Source organism: Balaenoptera borealis, assembly GCF_965194805.1.
Source record: "Balaenoptera borealis genome assembly, chromosome: 8".
In the NCBI taxonomy this organism is placed as follows: Eukaryota; Metazoa; Chordata; class Mammalia; order Artiodactyla; family Balaenopteridae; genus Balaenoptera; species Balaenoptera borealis.
The window spans coordinates 80205944-80227214 of record NC_138865.1 but is presented as its reverse complement, the minus strand read 5'-3'; the positions used below and the strand labels follow the sequence as shown (position 1 = coordinate 80227214).

At 41.3% G+C, this 21271-nt stretch overlaps 1 protein-coding gene across 1 annotated transcript in view; it reads left to right on the top strand.

Moving 5' to 3' along the window:
• GNA14 (G protein subunit alpha 14) overlaps nucleotides 1-21271 on the top strand; it is a 209704-nt gene that overhangs the window by 96225 nt on the left and 92208 nt on the right. The window contains exon 2 of the mRNA XM_082401496.1: nucleotides 7596-7780. Coding sequence (XP_082257622.1) covers nucleotides 7596-7780 — 185 coding nt within the window. The remainder of the gene's footprint in view (nucleotides 1-7595; nucleotides 7781-21271) is intronic.

Here is a 21271-nt window from a genome sequence, read left to right as displayed (position 1 = left end):
CTTTTTAGTTACATCAGTTTCAACCCTCAGTTTTTTTGTATGTGTGTGAGGTTCATGGGTAGAATTTCAGAAGCCTCTCAAGAGAAAGTGGGGGAAAGCTCCTTTAAGGATGGAGAGTAAAAGAGTACATTTCACATAATACACACCAATTATTGTCCTCTTTCCTTTCCAAGATGAAATACCCAGATCACTGGGGGATAGACCAGATGTTTGTAGTTGGAATATCACCAAAGTCTTATGATAATATTTAATTAATCAAATATTTAATTTGATTACCCATGGCAAATGATACTGGTTTTTTTACTCATAACATTCATGTTTCCTTACATAAGAAGATAATTTAAATAAAAAATTTTTAATATTATATAATCATGCAGATGGTACATGGATATGATAAAAATAGCAAGGTAAGTACGGAAATAATGGAGTTTGGAGAAACACTGGTAAGTGAATGCCAAGAACAAGCGTCCTGGAGGAAAGCTCCCAGCCCTGCAGAGTGCACACCCACCACCCACAGACACAGGAAGCCTGCGGAGGTGAGCTTTCACTTAAATAGAACACAGGTTATCCATGTGTGCCAACCACGCCCGAGTAGCAAGCTACGTAAGTGCGGATTAACCACTTACTGAGCATGTATGCTGGAAAAGGAAGTAACTCACATTTAAGGTGAGGGGAGGCACAGGATCCCAGCAGAACATTGCAGTGAGAGACTCAGCGGAGTACGAGAGCCTTAGTGAGAAGCCTGGAGGTCAGCGGGCACAAAAGCAGGGAAGGCGAACCAGGCCCTCGGAGGAATCTCTGTTACCAGCCAGGGTGCCTTGCTCAGAGGTTACCCCCTGATTTTATTACAGACCACATTTGTAGTAGGATGATGATAAATAAGAACCTGAAACTAGTAGGCTCTTAATGATAACGAAAGTTTTAAAGTACTTATAACTCATCGTTGGGTTTTTTTCCCCCAAGTATGAAAACAGTGAAGCAAAAACTAAGTGGAAGAGAAGAGGCATTTCCCTTATTTATATTTGGAACAGAATCTAGAGATGGAATTGCAATTTTACTCCTTTCCCTGCTCTGTATTTTAATAGCATTGGGTCCAGGAGCAAAAGTCCTTCTGGCCTGTGGTTCCCTCCCCTGTCCCCCTTTGTCTCATCTGATTAAATCTCTTGGTCACTTGATACCAAAGTTCGCCTTCCAAGCCACGGCTCCCCCCTCCCTGTGAACCAGAATGCTGCTCCCAGAGTGAGGGCTCAGTTCTCCCGCTATCTGCAGAGGCTTTGGAGGTGCCGTCCACCAGCATGTTGATTTTGTGGAAGAGTCAGTGAGAAAGTTCTCACAAAGAGATAAGAAACAAAGCAGAGTGGACCTGTGCTACTGACTGGCCCAAACCACACATTCTAATACGCAGTTAGGAGGGATGTCAAAGCTAAGTCACCTATTCTTCCAATCACCAATAATTTTCGTTCTAAAAATCATATCATTTAGATTTTTCTTTTGTGTGGAATAAATGAACAGTTGTGCTCAATGTCTAAGTGTTGAGTTTCTGTTTAGAAGAAGTGAGGATACAAAAACAAGACCCGTATATATGCTGCCTACACGAGACTCACTTCAGATCTAGAGACACATACAGACTGAAAGTGAGGGGATGGAAAAAGGTATTCCATGCAAATGGAAATCAAAAGAAAGCTGGAGTAGCAATACTCATGTCAGACAAAATAGACTTTAAAATAAAGACTGTTGGGACTTCCCTGGTGGCGCAGCGGTTAAGAATCTGCCTGCCAATGCAGGGGACACGGGTTCGATCCCTGGTCCGGGTAGATCCCACATGCCGCGGAGCAACTAAGCCTGTGCACCACAACTACTGAGCCCACGTGCCACAACTACGGAAGCCTGTGCGCCTAGAGCCCGTGCTCCGCAGCAAGAAAAGCCACAGCAATGAGAAGCCTGCACACTGCAATGAAGAGTAGCCCCTGCTCGCCACAACTAGAGAAAGCCCGCATGCAGCAACAAAGACCCAACGCGGCCAAAAATAAATAAATAAACAAATAATTTTTTAAAAAAAGACTGTTACATAATGATCAAAGGATCAATCCAAGAAGATATAACAATTGTAAATATATATGCACACAACATAGGAGCACCTCAATACATAAGGCAAATATTAACAGATAATAAAAGGAGAAATTGACAGTAACACAATAGTAGTGGGGGACTTTAACACCCCACTTACATCAATGGACAGATCCTCCAGACAGAAACTCAGCTCAGATCCTTAGCTTGAGTTTACTGGTCCTTCTAGTCCTGGTCACAGCTGTCATTGCAGAGACTGACTTACCTCTCGTGTTTCCACCCCCTCTCCCACCTCAGCCCCCATCTGCTGTTGGAACTCTCATTTAGAGCAGAGCTCTGAAGAATTAAAGATAAAGTTCCAAGTGTTGGAGTCTCAGAACCAGGTGAAGACAGTGCTTAGCTGATAGAAGGGTGTGACTTGGCCATTTATTTGGGGAAACACTCAGTGTAAAACTAGCACATGGTGTTATCATGGGAAGTGCATGTACCAACAGAGACCCAGATTTAGACCCAAGACTCAACAAACACTTCCAAGCTGAGTCACCTTGGACAGACTTTAACCTTGGACAGAGATTAAATAAACTATCTAATCTTTTTGATATTCAGTTTCCCTTCTGGAAAAAGAAGATACTAACTGGGTTGTGTTGAGGCTTAAATGAGAGGGAGAGGATCCTTCACCGCCACCCCCAGCCCACCGAGTCTCTTTGCTCTCTTGCCCTCAGCCCCAGGTGGTGTGTGTCTTTCAATCTTTCTTCTTTGCCTTTAACCTGTCCTTTTTTTGCCCTGTGTTTGGTTTTTTATTCTTCAAATAACCACAGTATATTAGTAGAATTGAAGAACATTTTAAAATATTGGTATCGATCAAATACATTTATGTCATCTTTTTATTAATCTTTAAAATCATTTTTAACCTTTTCTTTTCAAAATCTTCCATGTCCAAAAGCAAAATCAATGACTTTTTAAACATGTTTCTGTGTTTGGGGCTGCTGGTGGGGTTGGCTTTAACCTTTTGTAAGTGAATGGTCTTTATAATGCAAAAGATTCTCTACCTTGGTATAGAACTTTGGGGTGAGTCTTGAGTGATTTTTCTGGCTTAAGAGGGCCCAAATCCCAGGTGCCTCATGACAATTACATAATCTCTCTGTTCTCGTCAGCTTCGTGGTGTGTAGAATGTGGAAGTATTAACCTTCACTTGGGATAAGGTAGCACTGGACCCAAGGTCAACCTTGCCGGAGTGGAATAGAAGCAAGTGTGGCAGCATCATAGAAGAGATGCAGGGAACCCCAGGATTCTGCAAGAGCGGAGATCTAATCTGATTCAGGATTCCGGACCAAGCTCTGACCGTATAGGGTCTTTCCACAGGTCCTCAGTTATCCCATGAGGTCTTGGCAGCCAAGAGTCATCATGAAGCTGGTCTCATCACAATCATCTTTCGACAATTCGTATCTCACTTTTCTGCAGTTGTCTGCGATATAAGACCAATGGGGGAAAACTGGCTTCTCATGTTTGTTCTATTCATTCCTTCATTTAGTCATTTTTTGAGAGCTGACTATATGGCAGGCACAGTGTTCGTGGTACCCAAATGCGTGACTCCCAAGCCTTACCCTTCCTGGACTTAGGGTGTAGCAAGAGACATATCTGCAAACAAGCAGTTAGGGGATGGGCCCCTCTGGGGTGTCCACAGGCACTTTGAGAGCTTAAAGGGGGCAAGCCTAACTGTTGGGGGGATGAAGGGGAAGAAAATTCCTTTCAGGGGGTGTTATTTGTGTTGAACCTTGAAGCCTAAGGCTTTAGCAGCCCGCTTGCTAGCCGCAGCCCTGAATTTGCATCAGCTTTGCCCTGTTTGCTGACTCACAGTTTCCTTGTCTCTGACTTGGGAAGACAGCGTCCACCTTTCCCGTCTCTGGAGGTAGAAGTAAGGCAACAGGGAGGCTTGTGAGGTTGTGAGGACACTCACCTGTCGGGAGGTTCTTCTTCATGCCCCAACAGTGTGCACCTGCAAGATGGTGGGTGTGCCTGGGCTTAGGGTTCAGTGTGTGGCTGTGAACTTCCCGTCTGTCCTCATTAGACCAGTAGGACTAAGTCCATTTGGTCATGATCCCGATGTTCTTCTCTGATAGGAGAGTCTGCATTAGAGTCTGATTGAGTAACTCCCCTCTTTCTCTTGCTGACAGTGTGCACTTGCTGAGATCACTGAACAGTATGAGCCCCAGGTTTCTCATCTGTAGGATAAAGATGGCGGTAATAGTTCATACCTCGTGGGTTGGTTGTGAGGATCAAAGGAGATAATGTGTGTAGATTACCAGGCACAGTATGACTGTCTAACAGTCACCATTATTAGGACTGGGGAGTAACCAGGAAAGGGTCACAGAGAATCAGGATAAGGCTCCTGCTTGGCCATTTTCATGGTGGTTCCTGCCATGGTTGAGGTCACTGCTACCCACATAGCACACTGGGTGGTTGAGAGAGGATGAGCCACCTCTTTTCCTATTTGTGGGTAGTGAAGGCAGCTGAGATTGGATGAATTCCTTATCACTATCATGTATTCAAAATACTTTCAATTCAATAATATTATTCAAGATTTAAAAAGGAAGGAGGGCTTCCCTGGTGGCGCAGTGGTTAAGAATCCGCCTGCCAATGCAGGGGACACAGGTTTGATCCCTGGTCCGGGAAGATCCCACATGCTGTGGAGCAACTAAGCCGGTGCGCCACAACTACTGAGCCTGCGCTCGAGAGCCCACAAGCCACTACTACTGAGCCCACGTGCCACAACTACTGAAACTCGCGCGCCTAGAGCCCGTGCTCTGCAACAAGAGAAGCCACCGCAATGAGAAGCCCACGCAATGCAATGAAGAGTAGCCCCCGCTTGCTGCAACTAGAGAAAGCCCGCATGCAGCAAAGACCCAATGCAGACAAAAATAAATAAATTAAAATAAATAAATAAATAAATAATCAGGGTCTTTAAAAAAAAAAAAAAAAAAAGAAGAAGGAAATGCTGTCCCAGGCTACAACATGAATGAACCTTGAGGGTATTATGCTAAGTGATATAAGCCAGTCACAAAAAGACAAATACTGTGTGATTCCCCTTATATGAGGTACCCAGAGTGGTCAGATTCTTATCTAAGAAAGTAGAAAGGTGGCTGGGGGGAGGGAGGACTGGGGAGTTGTTTAATGGGTATGGAGTTTCAGTTCTGCAGGATGAAAAGGGTTCTGGAGATTGCACAACAATGTGAATATACTTAACACTTCTGAACTGTATACCTACAAATAATGAAGATGGTAAATTTTGCTGTTTGTGTTTTATCACAATTTTATAAAAGCTTAATAAGCTTGTGCCAAGCGTAAGGCATTATACCTGGCCCAAGGGGAGGCAGTGTGAATAAAAACAAATATGGCCCCTGTCTCCCCTTATGAAACTTACAGGCTGGTAGGGGAGGTATATGTCAAAGGAAGAATGACATTAATGGGCAAAAGTGCAGCTGGAACAGGTGCTCCAACCAGAAGTTCGTGGTACCCTGAGAACCTAGAGTATGGAGACTTGACCTCGTCAGGCAGACCAGGCCAGGTGAAGAGCAGCAGTGAGAAGGATGAAGGAAGACCATCCCAGGAACGTGCGAAGCATGAGCCAAGGCTGCAACAAGGAGGCCAGTGTGGCTCGAGTGCAGAGGGAGGAGGAAAGCGTGTTGTGAGAAGAGGCTGGCCAAGACGGAGGGGCCAGACCACGTGGCCTTGTTGGCCACAGTAGAGTTTTGTCTTTCTTCCTGAGCTGAGGGGAGGCCATTGAGGGTTTTGAGCTGAGGATGGGGAGACACATAGAAAAGCAGGTTTGTGTTTTGAAAAGATCAGCCTGAAGGAACATTTTTTTTTTTCTTACAAGGAAAGATCTTATCAGATGCTAAGAGTTGTCTCAATTATTCACCTGGAAAAATTGATCGAGTCTCCTAGATGTTTCTCTGGGGCCTGATGTTCGCAGGGCCCCCGGCAAGAGTACAGATGGAGACCCACATCCCATAAGTCTAAATGGTTACAGGCAATAATCAAGCCAACAAACCATTATTAATATGTTCTATCCTCTTACCATGACAAATATCTCTTCATAACTAAAATGTCAAAAAAGATATGTACAACTATGGTTTTTAATATGACTAAGAGCCAACAAAGTATCAAAGATGATTGAATTTAACTATAACTGCACCGTCTGGGTATTCTGTTGGGTCAATGAGATGTGGATATGTAATAAAATATTTTATAATTAATCCATCATGTCCTATTTCATAATTTTTGGCCTTCTTTATAGTAAAATCACGAATTATATTATTTTAATTAAGATTTTCATACAATTCGTGTTGTTTTAATAGAAATGCTGTTAGATGACTTTTTTATAACAGGTATATTGAATATGTATTGTATATATATTCGTATATATGCAGTTCACCCATTTGAAGAATCCAACTTTTCTTGAGTCATTTTAGTTCTGAGATCATTTTCATTAATTCCAATTTGAAGAAACTTTGCCCTACTGAGATCATATCAACCTGAATTGTTAAAAAAACTTCTTTAAAGCAATACTTGGATTTGAAAATGAACCATAAATATAGTATATTATGTTCCAAACATGGTAATGGGATCTCTTAGATAAATTATCTTTATCACAAAAAATATTAGAAAATATTTTAATTCCATCACACAAATATCTATCACTTATGCTGCAACTTTTCCTGTCTATTCAAACAATATCTCAATCTAATATTAATGTAAAGCCCTGGCATCATGTTTCACACATATTATCTGGACATCTATGCAAATTTAAGAGCAATAGGAATGGTTTGATGTTGTAAAATGTTCCTTGGCTGCCATGTGCAAGTGTTGTGAGTTTGGAGGACCTCCTGAACTACAAATTGGAATATGAGGAGGGGGAAGAATACAGACATTTGGTACAGCTGGGGATGGTGCTTCGTTGTGCGAGGATGCATTGTATTCATGTATTTGAAAGAAAGGAATTGACAAGTTCATTAGCCTTTTCTCACATCCAGGTGTTTCTGCTGCTCAAACCCTCCCTGCACTGAAGCAGCCCCCATCGCTGCCATGGCTGGTATTAGCAGTGGGGAAACCCTCGAATGTTTGGGGCTTTCAGACACGGATGCCAATTGTTTCGAGGTCATAGGGCAAGGGATGTCGGGGAGCAGTTCCCTGGGGCCTAAACAGTGTGAGTCACAAGAGCTGATGTTTAGGATTACTCCAAGTGACATGGACACTCATGTGTCCTTAATAAATTTGTGTGTGTGTGTGATATTTGTGGACTTCTAAAGTACAGGGTCCAGGGTGGGGACCCCTCTGCCCAGGGGTTTAGGATGGCGCTACCTGCAGCCTAAACTTGCATAAGCGTTCGGCAGGCCCTTTCCAAATCCACCCCCATCAATTTACTAATCCGGATATTGACCAACACTGCCAGGAAGTACTTTCTTATCTCACTCTGTTCCTTTTTAAAGACTGCTGACTGCGGTTTTTCACTTGTTTTTTCTTATTAGGAACTGGAGAAAGTGGCAAAAGCACCTTTATCAAGCAAATGAGAATCATCCATGGGTCTGGTTACAGCGACGAAGACAGAAAGGGGTTCACGAAGCTAGTGTACCAAAACATATTCACCGCCATGCAAGCCATGATCAGAGCCATGGATACCCTGAGGATACAGTACGTGTGTGAACAGAATAAGGTAACATGCTTAAGAGTGTTGGACCCATTTGTGAATGCATGCTCTCCTCCTCTGGTTAGCATATGTATCTGAACTAAAGGGTTTACTGCGTGCTTCTTCCATCAGAGGCCAGAAGAAGCTCTTGAACTCAGATTCTGGGGTAGAGATACTCCAGAGGAGTGTGATGAATTTAGGAACAGCGCTGCAGTCTTATTTCTGCAGAAGCTCTAGCATAGTGGTAGCGTGGTGCTGCCCAGTGCACAGCAATTCAGAAATGTGGGTAGTCATTCTGGTGACTTTTTTCAGATGCTGAGAAAAGGAAGACATACATATACATCTCCTCTTTCAGCTAAGATACCTGGTTAATTTCTTCATTGGAGCAATGGAGATCTTGGGTTTACAATGGCCAACTTTCTAAGAATTCCCAGTCTTAGGAAAATGCCCTGCAGACTACTCAAAGAAGTCAGTGGGCTTTGTTTGTTTGTTTTGGGAGCTAGCCCTTCTTAGGAGCTAAGTGATGATTTATGAAGGGTAATGCTTGTGTTTCAACTAGCAGAGGACTCTTATAAAGTAATGGTATGAAGTTGCCATTTGCTTTCCTGTCACCATGGGTTATTTAAAATACATATCTGTTTAAGACTATAGGAAAATAATGAGGCAGGAGGGTGGGAGGAGGAGACAAATAATATTTTCTATGGTGTATTGGAATGTAAATCCATAGGAAAATACTATGTATAAGTTCATTAAGAATCTAAATGATAGAGTTTCTTTAAAATAATTGATACCAAGTTACAACATGACATGATGATAAAGAGAAAAATTCTGTCTTATTCTCTTGTGGATCAATTAAAAAGAATTTAGCTGCTCAAATGCCAGAATAGTGGTTTAAGTATGGACCCCAGGGACAACTTTATCATGAACTTGTGGCATCTGTGTTCATGTACATTATACAAAGAGTTTCAGAGCAATCAATCTAATTTTTTTTTTTATTACTCAGTGACTGGATTACATAGGAAAACTCAACGTGCACCAAATTTTAGATGTACCTTTACAGTGTGACTGCAACCTTGTGTCTTTACCACCATTTCCTTGCAGTCTTGAGGAAATGAAGGAATATAGCTTGCCTACAGCTTCAACAGTGTTATGCTGAAAAATGTGTGTGTGCATGTGTGACAGGCGGGAGGGGGGAGGGTGTTAGTGGTGGGAATTAGTCTTTAGTATATCTGATGCCAAGTAATATGAGAGGTGTCCTGAGCCACTGGGTGATTCTACAAGTGACTCTGATTCCTTTACACATTGGTTTTGAGTATATACTTTATATCTTTTTGAATGCATGCAATTAAAAAAATAATCACCCTTTACAAAGTATTTTAAAAATTAGGTCATCTGTGGAAATTTAGGATTATTTCAGAGAAGAGGTATGTCAGGAACGTCCTTGCGGTAATTTTAGTTAATCTACTTTCCTCCTTTGTAAAAGGCATTTTTTTCCCCAGTCATAGTGGGGTGACTGGGGAAAGCTTGGAATTTAGGGATGGATTCATAAACAGGCCTATTGGGAAGAAAAGGCTCAAATATAAGTCAGTTCTGCTTATCTTGGCAACATGTGTTTGTAAAAACCTGATCAGATTTAGTAATCAAGGTCCCTGGGTTTTTGTTTGGTTTTCCCTCAAGGTCTTCTAGAGGAACTCTGAGTTTATATTTAAAACAAAAAGGTTTTATGGGATTTGACATTGCTCCACTCTCTTGTGGTCTCTTGATCTGAATTCTTTCTCATAAGGCCATGTCCCCTTGCCCACTAATCTGCATTAGTTTCCTCCAGCTGCCATAACAAAGCACTTCAAACTGATGGCTTAAAACAGAGATTTCTTCCTTCACAGTTCTGAAGCCTGGAAGTGTGAAATCAGGGGCTTGGTTCCACCCGGAGGCTCTGAGGGAGGCTCTGTTCCATGCTGCTCTCCTGGTTTCTGATGGTTGCTGGCAATCCTTGGTGTCCTTTGGCTTGTAGATGCTTCCATCCAGTCCCTGACTCTGTCTTCCCACAGAGCTCTCCCCTCTGTATCTCTGTGCTCACATGGTGTTCTCCTCTCTGTGTCCAAACCTCCCTCTTCCCATGAGGACAGCAGTCATTGGGTTAGAGCCCATCCTAATCCAGTATGACCTCATCATAGCTTGATTATGTCTACAAAGACCCTATTTCCCAATAAAGTTACTTTCTGAGATTTGGGGTTTTCATGAATTTCAAGGCAACACTATTCAACCCAGTACAGTCTGCCCTCTGCCCCAACCCCCCAAAGAATGTCCAGCCTATAAGCAAAATACATTCACCCCATTCTAACATCCCCCAAAGATTTAACCCTAAAAACAGCATCAACTCCAAGTCTCAAATCTGATCTAAATATCAACTCAAACGGTCCCCAATCTTATCATTTAAATACTCTAAATCAGGTGTGGGTGAGACTCTGGATATGGTCCATCCAGGAGCAGAATTCCTCTCCTTTCACACACCTGTGAAACTAGGAAATGAGTCAGTAGTACCTCTGTCTCCTCATTTGCTGTCTCTGGCTCCATTCTCAATTCCTTCTTTCTACTTCAAGTACCTGCATTCATGCTTTATAAACTTCCTCTTATCCCTCAAACATATGCCAGGGATGAACCACATAGTGACATGGCTTAAGGAGAGGCAAAAGGTTGAGTAGAAAGATCACTGGATTGGTTCCCCCAAGCCTGGGCTCTGCTCATGGCTCACCTGTGGGTCTCAGGCGGGAGTCAGTAAACTTTTTCTATAAAGGGCCAGAGAGGAAATATTTTCGGCTTTGAGGGCTCTACAGTCTCTGTTGCAATTACTCAGCTCTGCTGTTGTACAAAACCAGGCATGGGTAATGCGTAAACGAATGAGTGAGGCTTGCTTATAAACTCCGTTTGCAAAATGTGAAAATTATTCTTAACTCACGGGCCAAACAAAAAAAGGCCAACAGTGGATTTAGTCCATGGTCTGGAGTTTGCTGACTCAGTCCTAGGGGAAGCCGTGTAACCTCTCTGGTCTTGAATTTTCTTGTCTGTTAAATGCAGACAGCACATGCTCTGTCTACTTCATAAGCTAACATGAGCAAAAGGAAGTGCTTTACAAATTAAATGGCACTGGAAAATAGAAGGTTATTATTGGGGCAAGTTCAAAAGCCAAAAATGAACTCATTGTTTCTTCTGTTGATTGTTTAGGTCATTTTGATCGATTTCTTCTTTATTATTTTCTGAATAATTTTCTCTGTGGGCTAGTCCTGATTCCAAATGTGAAACTATAACAAAGTACCCTTCTTAGGTCATAAAATGATAAAATGATTAGTGCTGTAGGAGTTTAAGTAATTACTTAAGAAGCATGATCTATGTCTTCCTTTTAAAAAAAATTTACTTATTTTATTTATTTATTTTTGGCTGCATTGGGTCTTCATTGCTGCGCATGGGCTTTCTCTAGTTGCGGCGAGCAGGAGCTACTCTTTGTTGCGGTGCGCGGGCTTCTCATTGCGGTGGCTTCTCGTTGTGGAGCATGGGCTCTAGGCGCGCGGGCTTCAGTAGTTGTGGCACATGGGCTCAGTAGTTGTGGCTTGTGGGCTCTAGAGGGCAGGCTCAGTAGTTGTGGTGCATGGGCTTAGTTTCTCCACAGCATGTGGGATCTTCCTGGACCAGGGCTCAAACCCGTGTCCCCTGCATTGGCAGGCGGATTCTTAACCACTGCACCACCAGCGAAGCCCATGTCTTCTTTACAAAGTATTGCTTCATTTAAAACAATTGACTAGTTAAGTCAAGGATGAACAAACCTAATTAGCTTTTCTTTTCAGTCCTTCCCTCGCTTCTTATTCCATTATTTGATTTTTTTCAGAGCTAGACACTTTCTTAAAAGTCTGTAGAAGGGAATTAAGGGTGATTTTAGAGGGTTTTATTTTAAATGTTAGCAAGATTATTGGTCAGCCAGGTTGTTGAAAATCTTTGCCTATTACTTGACAGGCTATTTTTGAAAGGAAATTTATCAGAAATTTAGTAGTGTTCAGTTTTTAACCATGTTTTAACCAACATGTTTTTTCAATTAAGATTTAGCGTTGAAGATTATTTTCTTATACATTGCCTACTTTTTTTAAAGAAATTATTCATATGTATTCACTCACTCTGTTGATAAGCCTTAATTTTTGTGTCTCTCAAGAATGTCATGAGCACATATTAGAATTTATGACTTCTTGAATAAATACTACAGAGGCATTTGCTCGGTGTCAGGACTACTAAATTTGAATTAAGCTTATATCTTATGTTTCCTGGTGATGATTTCATGGAGATCTTCATATATTTTACTGTTTGTAGTGTCTCCAACTTGAGAAATTCTCTCTCTAGGTCTGTAGTGTGGTAAAGGAAATCTTATCCCCTTAAAGGTTCTGCAGAATAGGCTTGGATGATTTACGTACAGAATTTCCCAAGGGCAAAGGACAGCCCTGCCTAACTTTTCAAAAATGTTTGGTTCTGTATTCAGTGATCTCTAGAAAAAAAGTACAAGGTCTACAGGTTCTTTCGGTAGCTGACCCCAGCTTCTTACTTGCCCTCCTTCTTATAGGAGCTCTTCACCACACTGGGGTCACATCGTATTTGCATGTAATGTACACACATTTAATTGCAAGGGCTCATCGTAAAAACAAAAACAACATCTTAAAAAAGGAGAGTTAATAATTGAACAGTAAGAAGAGTATTTTGCCTGCCATTCCCCTCAAGTACTTAATTTGGAATTCGGTGTTTCTAGAAGTGTGAGGTCTGAAATTTCCTTCAAAAAGCATCTTTCTCTTCTGCGAGAAGCTTTTACTGAATTCCAAGTCACTCTTGAGGCAGTGGGCTTGGGCCCTATAGCCACCTACAGCTCTTGAATGGCTGAATTTGGGAGGTTTAATTGACTCACAAGGTCTCTGCTGATTTTGTTTCAAGTTTTTCAGGTCCTTCATTTAGGTACACCAGATGTCTTTGTCATCAGTTCCCTGTAGTGTCTTGAGTTTCAGCCCCTTGGAGCGGGATCCCCCATCTCCTGACTGCTGGATATATCAGGAACATGCAAAACAATGGTCCTCAGTCCCAGCTGCACATTGGGAGCTCTTGGGAGGCTTTTCTGCTGCTGCCCAGAGCCCTGGAGAGTCGGGGCTAAGTATTCTTGGCACGCAGCCCGAGCTTTTGGATTGACTTTTAGAAGCTTCCCAGGTGATTCTGATTAGGCAGCCAAGTTTGAGAGCCACTGCTCTATGTATCTTAAGATTATCTGGAGGCGTTCAGTTCAGATTCTACTTTCTGATCAGCCTTTCCATAGAGGAGAGGGAGACTTCTGGTAATCTCTTGCATGGGATGACCTAATCAATCTTTATCCAAAGGTAAACTGAGGGGCCAGCATTGAGGATGTTTGTTTAGTTCAGCAGTACCGGGGGCGGGGAGGCCTTAGTGAGATGAGGTGATGGTAGCCGTGACAGCATCTCCAGGTGACATTTTTGAATTCAGGGCAGATTCTGTGTCTTTTCCTTTGAGTCTTGCAGGAGCCTAGCACAGCATCATGGCGAGAACTTCCAGGGATGGGGTGGGGGTCAGGGGGGAAGAAGGAGCTGCATTTCATTCTCTGGAGTTCACATTACTGGGCCTTCTCACCCTCCTTTTCCCGCTGTTGCTACACTGAAGTTATCGTTTCTTTTTGATCAGTAAAGAATCAGGGATGCAGGTTATATTGATAACATGCCCAAGGTATAGATATTGTTTGTAATAAACGTACCTTACAATTTCATTTTGTGAATAGAGACATTATTAGGAAATTAAGTAGTTACATATTTTCACTCATCATTAATAGATATTTTTATTTATTGAGATGGTAATTCACTAGGTATAAAACGTAAACATCAAATATCCAACTTCACATTTAAGCAATAAAGTCAGGTATTTGCAGGTTAGGATTGCAGGAGAAGACATTTTCTAACACCAAAAAGAGCTTTGATCATGTCTCGTATCTGTGTATATTTAACTCTTCCAGCTTAACTTTTCATTTTCAGAAAGTAAGAGGCTGAAGTTCTAGAAGGGTCTGTTAAAGGTGCATGTGAGGAGATCAGGCACAGTTAAGTGAAAATGGTCAATTTATGTGGCTCCTTACAGAAGAGCTTCTCAGGGTTTGACATATGTTAAGACCCCCTTATTTTCTAATTTTAAAAACATCTGTTTAAATATACTTTTCAGTCCTACTTCCTCATCCAATCTGAAAAGTCATATTCTGCATGAGCCTCTGGGAACAGGGAGGCCAATGTTCAGACTTTGGCTGTAGCCCAGGGTCACTGGTTCTCTGGCACATGGTAAACTCAGGCTCTTTCTTCCCATGTCCTATTGGATATTAAAAATCGTGTGGTGCATTTTTCTCCTTACTAAGAACTTGGAGTCCTAGCCAGTGTCATAACAACAACAAATTCTCCATCAAAATCCTAGGCTGGAGTTTTTCCATTTATGCTAATAGTTCTCTGATTAATCAATGTTGACTTCAGAGTAACAGTTGCTCAATCAGCGCTTGAAATGTAAGAGTTTGGAAAATGGGTTTGGAAAATGGGAAAGAATAGGATAAAAATGAGAAAGAACTGGTTTTCTGCTTAATCACCGTCAAAAGTAAATCTGACCACCCACTACGCATTGGGAGATGAGGAAGGTTTGGGGCCAGTGATGAGATTGATTTGACCATTGGAATGTTAATTTCTTCCCTTACCTCACGACTAGGTATGAACCTACCATCCATCTAACATGTGAAGTATTTTCCTTGAGTCTTAAATTGCATGCAACTTTGTTGCTATCTTAAAATACAAAGGGGAACACGTGAAATATCCTCACAATTCAAAACTCTAACAAAAGCTAGAATCATGGTCGGTGATGCTAGCAAAATTCTTTTTTAAAAAAGTCTTTTTGAAATACAGTTGATTTGCAACATTGTATTTAATTTCTGCTGTACAGCAAAGTGACTCAGTTATATATATATATATTGGGTGGGCCAAAAAGTTCATTCGGTTAGTGAATACGTTGTTCAATAAAGTTCTTCGTCAAAATGAAAAATGTCTACTTAAAACCGAACGAACTTTTTGGCCCACCCAATATATATATACTTTTTCATATTCTTTTCCATTATGGTTTATCACAGGATACTGAATACAGTTCCCTGTGCTATACAGTAGGACACTGTTGTTTATCCATGAAAATTCTTGTTAGATCTGAAGTCCTTCACAATTTGCTTCCTTTTCATGGCAGAGCTGCACTCTCATTTTCTGATGGTAGAGAGGTAACAGGTGTGTTAATGCTACTCTCTTCTCAGCCCTGCCTTTTCTTATCACCCAGTTTCTTCACTGATGAATGAATGCCATAAACATGTGCCAAGAGGTAGATTAATCCCCGGTTTGTTTTGGAGTCCTGCCAAGAGAATCATCAGTTCACCTGGTTTTATTGAATTGTGAGGTAGATTTTCTTATTAACTGGTTAATAAACTCTGCAGTATTATCCTAGCAAAGCATTCTAGAAAGCATCCCCTATTAAGAACTTTTTTTTTTTATTCAGGTGGGAGCTCAAATGGGATACAGTAACTAATCCAACAGAAACAAATAGTTAAAAGGTTTGTGTTTGTGTGTCTGTGTGCATGTGTGGGTGTGTATGTGCGAGTGAGTGGGTGTATTCACCAGTCAACCCACCTTCAGAGTTAAAACCATATACATTAGAAGCCAGAACAGTTGGCTTTTTAAATTTTCATTGACTCTTCTTTTTGGAAGCTCAGATGTTTCCAGGGAGCTGTGAGACATTGCATCTTGTGTACTTCACCGTGATTTCTTTTTCCTTTTAATTTTTATTTTATATTTGGAGGATTTACGATGTTGTGTTGGTTTCAGGTATACAGTAAAGTTATTCAGTTATACATATACATATATCTATTCTTTTTCATATATCTATATGAAATAGATACATATACCTATTTTCTTTTCCCATATAGGTTATTATAGAGTACTGAGTAGAGTTCCCTGTGCTATACAGTAGGTCCTTGTTGATTATTTACTTTATATATAGTAGTGTGTCTATGTTCATCCCAGCCTCCTAATTTATCCCTCCCCCACACCTTTCATCTTTGGTTACCGTAAGTTTGTTTTCTAAGTCTATGAGTCTGTTTCAGTTTTGTAAATAAGTTCATTTGTACCCTTTTTTAGATTCCACATATAAGTGATACCATGTTATTTGCCTTTCTCTGTCTGACTTACTTTACTCAGTATGACAATCTCTAGGTCCATCCATGTTGCTGCAAATGGCATTATTTTGTTCTTTTTTAGGGCTACGTAATATTCCATTGTATTTATGTACCACATCTTTATCCATTCCTCTGTTGATGGACATTTAGGTTGCTTCCGTGTCCTGGCTGTTGTACTGCAATGAACATTGGGGTGCACATATCTTTTCAAATTATGGCTTTCTCCGGGTGAACCTTCATACTGTTCTCTATAGTGACTGCACCAAATTACATTCCCACCAACAGCATAGGAGGGTTTCCTTTTCTCCACACCCTCTCCAGCATTTATTGTTTGTAGACTGTTTGATGATGACCATTCTGACCCATGTGAGGTGATACCTCATTGTAGTTTTGATTTTCATTTCTCTAATAATTAGTGATGTTGAGCATCTTTTCATGTGCTTTTTGGCCATCTGTATGTCTTCTTTGGAGAAATGTCTATTAAGGTCTGTCCAATTTTGATTGTTTTTTTTGTTTGTTTGTTTTTTTTTGCTGTTGAGCTGCATGAGCTGTTTGTATATTTTGGAGATAAATCCCTTGTTGGTCACATAGTTTGCGAATATTTTCTTCCATTCTGTGCATTAGCTTTTCAGTTTGTTTATGGTGTCCTTTGCTGTGCAAAAGCTCTTAATTTTAATTAGGTCCCATTTGTTTATTTTTGTTTTTATTTTCATTACTCTAGGAAGTGGATCCAAAAAGATACTGCTGTGATTTATGTCAAAGAGTGTTCTGCTTATGTTTTCCTCCAAGAGTTTTATAGTGTCCGGCCTTACATTTAGGTCTTTAATCCATTTTGAGTTTATTTTTGTGTTGGTGTTAGAGAGTGTTCTAATTTCATTTTTTTTTTACATGTAGCTGTCCAGTTTTCCCAGCACCACTTATTGAAGAGACTGTCTTTTCTCCATTGCATGTTCTTGCCTCCTTTGTTGTAGATTAATTGACCATAGGTGTGTGGGTTTATTTCTGGGCTTCTATTCACCTTGATTTCTGACACTTAAAACTCTGTCAGATTTAATTAAATATGATCTAAAGTGACATAAAATAGCTTTCACATTGTTACTATTGCTTTGTATCTTCCCTAAATTAAATTTTAAGTATTTTGGCATTTTTTTATCTGTAACTGGAAGTAAAGATATGGGCACATTTAAGTTGGCCATTTATGAAATCTGGTTAGAAAATTGTTTGCTTTTGTGTGTGAGTGTATAAAGAATAGAAAGTTGACTAATTTTTCTAGATTCTCTTTTTTGTCAAGTCACAACTAATCTAGTCTTTTAATCATTTCAATAGTTAAGGTGGAGCTAGTTGCAAAAAGGTTGAGGATGATAGGAATAACTTTGTATTTTAGGTGCCTCAAAGTTCTCTCCCTTTCATTTACACTGAGAGCTCCAGTGGTTGAATGATGGCATTTGTGGGAGGCCATCATGATTGACCAGTGGCCACCAATTCTCCCCAAGACCCCAAACTCTTCCCCCTCCTGTTGTATCTTTGCTTTGTATTGACATGGAATGTCTTTCCTATTGAACTGTGTGGAGGCTTCACTTTGGGGTTTAATCATCATTTATCATTATTATCATGCATGTATCATTATTATCATGCATGATCATCATGATTTGCATCAGTCCATAGGTAGAGCCCTAACAATGTTAGTAATTACAAGGGAGTCTTTCCAAGTTCAAGTTAGTTCTTGGTGTAGTAGAATGAGACAATGGCTGACATAAAATTGAATTCCTGTCCTGCCTGTCATTTACATCCTCAACAGCCTTGGGCCGATCACCAACGCTCTCAGTCTTTGTATTTCCTTCCTTAAGTGAGGGCTGTGTTGGCTCCCTGTGATATTACAAAATTTAAACATGTGAGTAACCTACCTTCAGAAGCAAAAAATTATATTTTGCTGTGTCCTAAACAGGTTTCTTTTTTCAGCAAAATTTTATTTTTTGTCACTTTGTCTTATCAACTTCTTCATTAATAAGACACTACACCCAGTACAGTGTTACATATAGTATGTCAACATAGGCTATTTTATTTCATATAATCCAGGAGTTCTTTTCGGACACAGTAGAAAGTACCAGAATAAGAAACAGAAAGACACATATATCAGACTCACAGTGAGTAATCCATGCTCCAGAATATATAGGGTTTGCAGATGTGTCCTTGCCCCCTTCCTAAGGATAATACCAATTTTTAGGTTTCAAAAGAATGAATCGAATGAATGAATGAATGAATGAGTGGTCCTCCTTCCTGCAGATGCTGGCATCTGCATCTCCTGCATCTACTCTCACATTTCACCGTGAGGACAAGCATCTGTGGACAAGAACATCCCTCACAGAAATCTTGGGTCAGAAGGACAGAAAGATGAGGCAGAATTCATGCAGTGTCTTTCAAGTTGCTTGATTTCCTTAAATTTTTTTTAAATGACAAGGTTAAAGGATTGGAGAAGAATCTTCCTTAAATTGTCAACTGAAAAAAAAATGCACAACATGAGAGCTGTGAGTTAAATTGTATTTGGGGGCAAATTGAGGACTATAGCCTAGAAGACAGCATTTCAGATAGCTCTGAGAAGCTGCTCCAAAGAGGCAGGGGGGAAGGTCAGTATATATGTGATTTTGGTGAAGGGAGGTATACATGCAATCAAGCACACACTTTTTGCAGAAGGCTGCTGCTAGTCACAAGGAACAGACGTCATCATGAAGGATTATAGTGCTTTTCTAGATAAGAGGAGATGCAAGAATTGGACTCATAAAATCTGCTGAAAATATTTAACTATCTGAAGACCTGTTCTGCCAGTTTTTCCCAGAACACAAAGTGCCTCATTCCTGATCTCTGCCCTGAACTCCTTTCAGGGGTGTTGAAGGTGAGCAGTGGTAGCAGCTCACGATTTGATCCTTGTAGAGATAGATGGCAAGTGCCAATTTGTAGTTGGTAAAAATGATGCGATTTCTGGTGATTTCTTCACTCCCTCCCTCAAAGAGAAATGTCCAGGCTGGCCCAGGCAGTTGGTGGCTCTGGCTGTCTACATCTGAGTCTAACGCAGGCACTGGACTTTGTTTCACGGGAAACCATGCTCTCCACCTTCTTATCTAGCAGGGACAAGTTATCACCATTGTAGTTAGAGTGGTTCATTTTTATTTTTTTCTACTTGGCCAGAGATGACCCTTCTCACTGTCAGTAAAGGTGATAAATCACCCCTCCCTCCACTTGATTTGGATATGAAAATCTGCTTATGATAGTTATGCATCCCTGCTTCCAGATGGGTGGTATTTCTGCCACTAGTGGTTAATGTGAATGGCTGATAATGCCTAACAGTCATTTCCACCTAGGAAACTTGGAGATGAAAACTCAACCCATAGCAATAGTAGGCACTTGATGTGTGTTTGTTTTATGGATAAAGTGAATGGTACAAGCTAAAAGTGTTCTCTAGATGAAAAGCTGGACCCAAGAGGAATTAAAATGGACAACCAGTCTGGAATCCTAGGGCTTTAAGAATCTAATGTTGCCTGGCTTTCCCTTGAAGGAGGATCCCCTGAGTGAAGGTCTCCCGGTGGCCCCCATGTCCTCACGGTGACTCTCCGCAACCCTCCCAGGGCGCATGCCACGTGCCTCTCTGAGTGGTTCTCTCTCCTGCGGTGGAGGCCGTGGCAGGGCTGTCTCTCGCAGCTCCCTCTGAGCTCCTCAAAGGCTCTCAGACAAAGGTGGTACCAAAAAAAAAAAAAAAAAAAAAATCTGCCTTTTGAATTCCAGGTGGACAGTATCAGAAATCTCAAGTTGTTCCATCATAGTTTTGGCATTAAAAACAAAACATACCCATCCAATAATACAGACCAGACAGGCTTTTCCTCTTCTTTTTTTTTAACAAGCATGCTGGCTGTGGCATCAGCGTCTCGGCCACTCTTCTGTTCGCTCCTTCAGCTCCAAACACAGTCACCCGCTCTGTCTTGGCCCCAGTAATCCTGATGCTCCTTCAAGCCCAGGACCTTGCACATGCTCTTCTCTGCCCTCCCTTCCTCTCTTTGTCTAGCCAAGTCTTCCTTGGCCTCCACTAGAATGGAAGCTCCATAAAGGCCAAGGACATGTCTGCTTTCGCACACCTTTGTAGCTCCAGCACTGAGATGCATGCAGGCCAGTTTGCCAAAAGCCTATTCACTGAAGAACCAATTTCTGGGGCAAAGGAATCTGAGTTTTTGGGAGCCCTCACAGGTGAGCTTAGGGCCACATTCTGGCCTCTCCTGACCTTGTCTCTGACAAACCCTCCAGCCTCATCTGCTCTCCCTGGTGGACCGGGTTTTCCAGTGCAGCCCATGCCCCTTTGTTGGCTCATGGTTTTCATCCCGACAGCCGTTTCCTCTGCACTCATAAATAGCTAACTTGGTTTATTCATCTTGAATAAGGTATCCAGTACCGTAGTTTCTTTAACGCCCTCCTCCTTCCATCCTCCCTGCGGTGAGTGAGGCACTCTTTCCAGTGTACCCATAACACCTTGCATTAAAATTATTTATGCACCTCTTCCGCTTTAATTTAGGAGTTCTTTGAGATTGGGAATCGTGTCCGGGGATCTCTACATCCCTCTGGGCTCAATAATTGTTAGTGAAGTGACATTAAAGCCCTGTGTGAAGATATCATGAATCCATAGCTGCCTGTGAGCTTTGTCCAGGGGGTGAAATCCACAATCTCAGAGGATCTGAGCTGTTCTTACATGATATATTTTTGCACTCCTTACCTTTGGGATTGTGACAATGGGCAGAAAGAACAGAGAGTCTACACGACCATGTTTTTCTTTTTCTGAGAAATATTGGGCAATTGGAAATAATGCTTCTGAGTTGCAGGATGATCAAGAAGCCTTGCAGAGTCATGGGGCTCAAAATTCATTGCAAGAAGCTTGGGACTGGGCACGTTCAGCCCTTGGGATGTGTTTGGTGAACTGCAAACATACTCCGGCTGTGAGAGCTGGGTCAATGGTAATGACTCTTTTCAAGCTGAATCACCAGGCAGCTGTTTTGGAATCCCACAGGGCTAAAAAAAAAAAAAAAAAAAATGGTGCTGTAGGAAGAATGGCTTGTTGATGAGCTAGAAGAGAAACTCAGTAAATAACCCTCTTCAACAACCAAGTTCTAAAGTAATTGAGAAATAAGACAAAGAAATAGGCATATGATGACCAAGGTATCATGTTTGTTATTTCGAAAGCTAAGGATAGAGAAGGTGGCCCATAACTAAGGCAG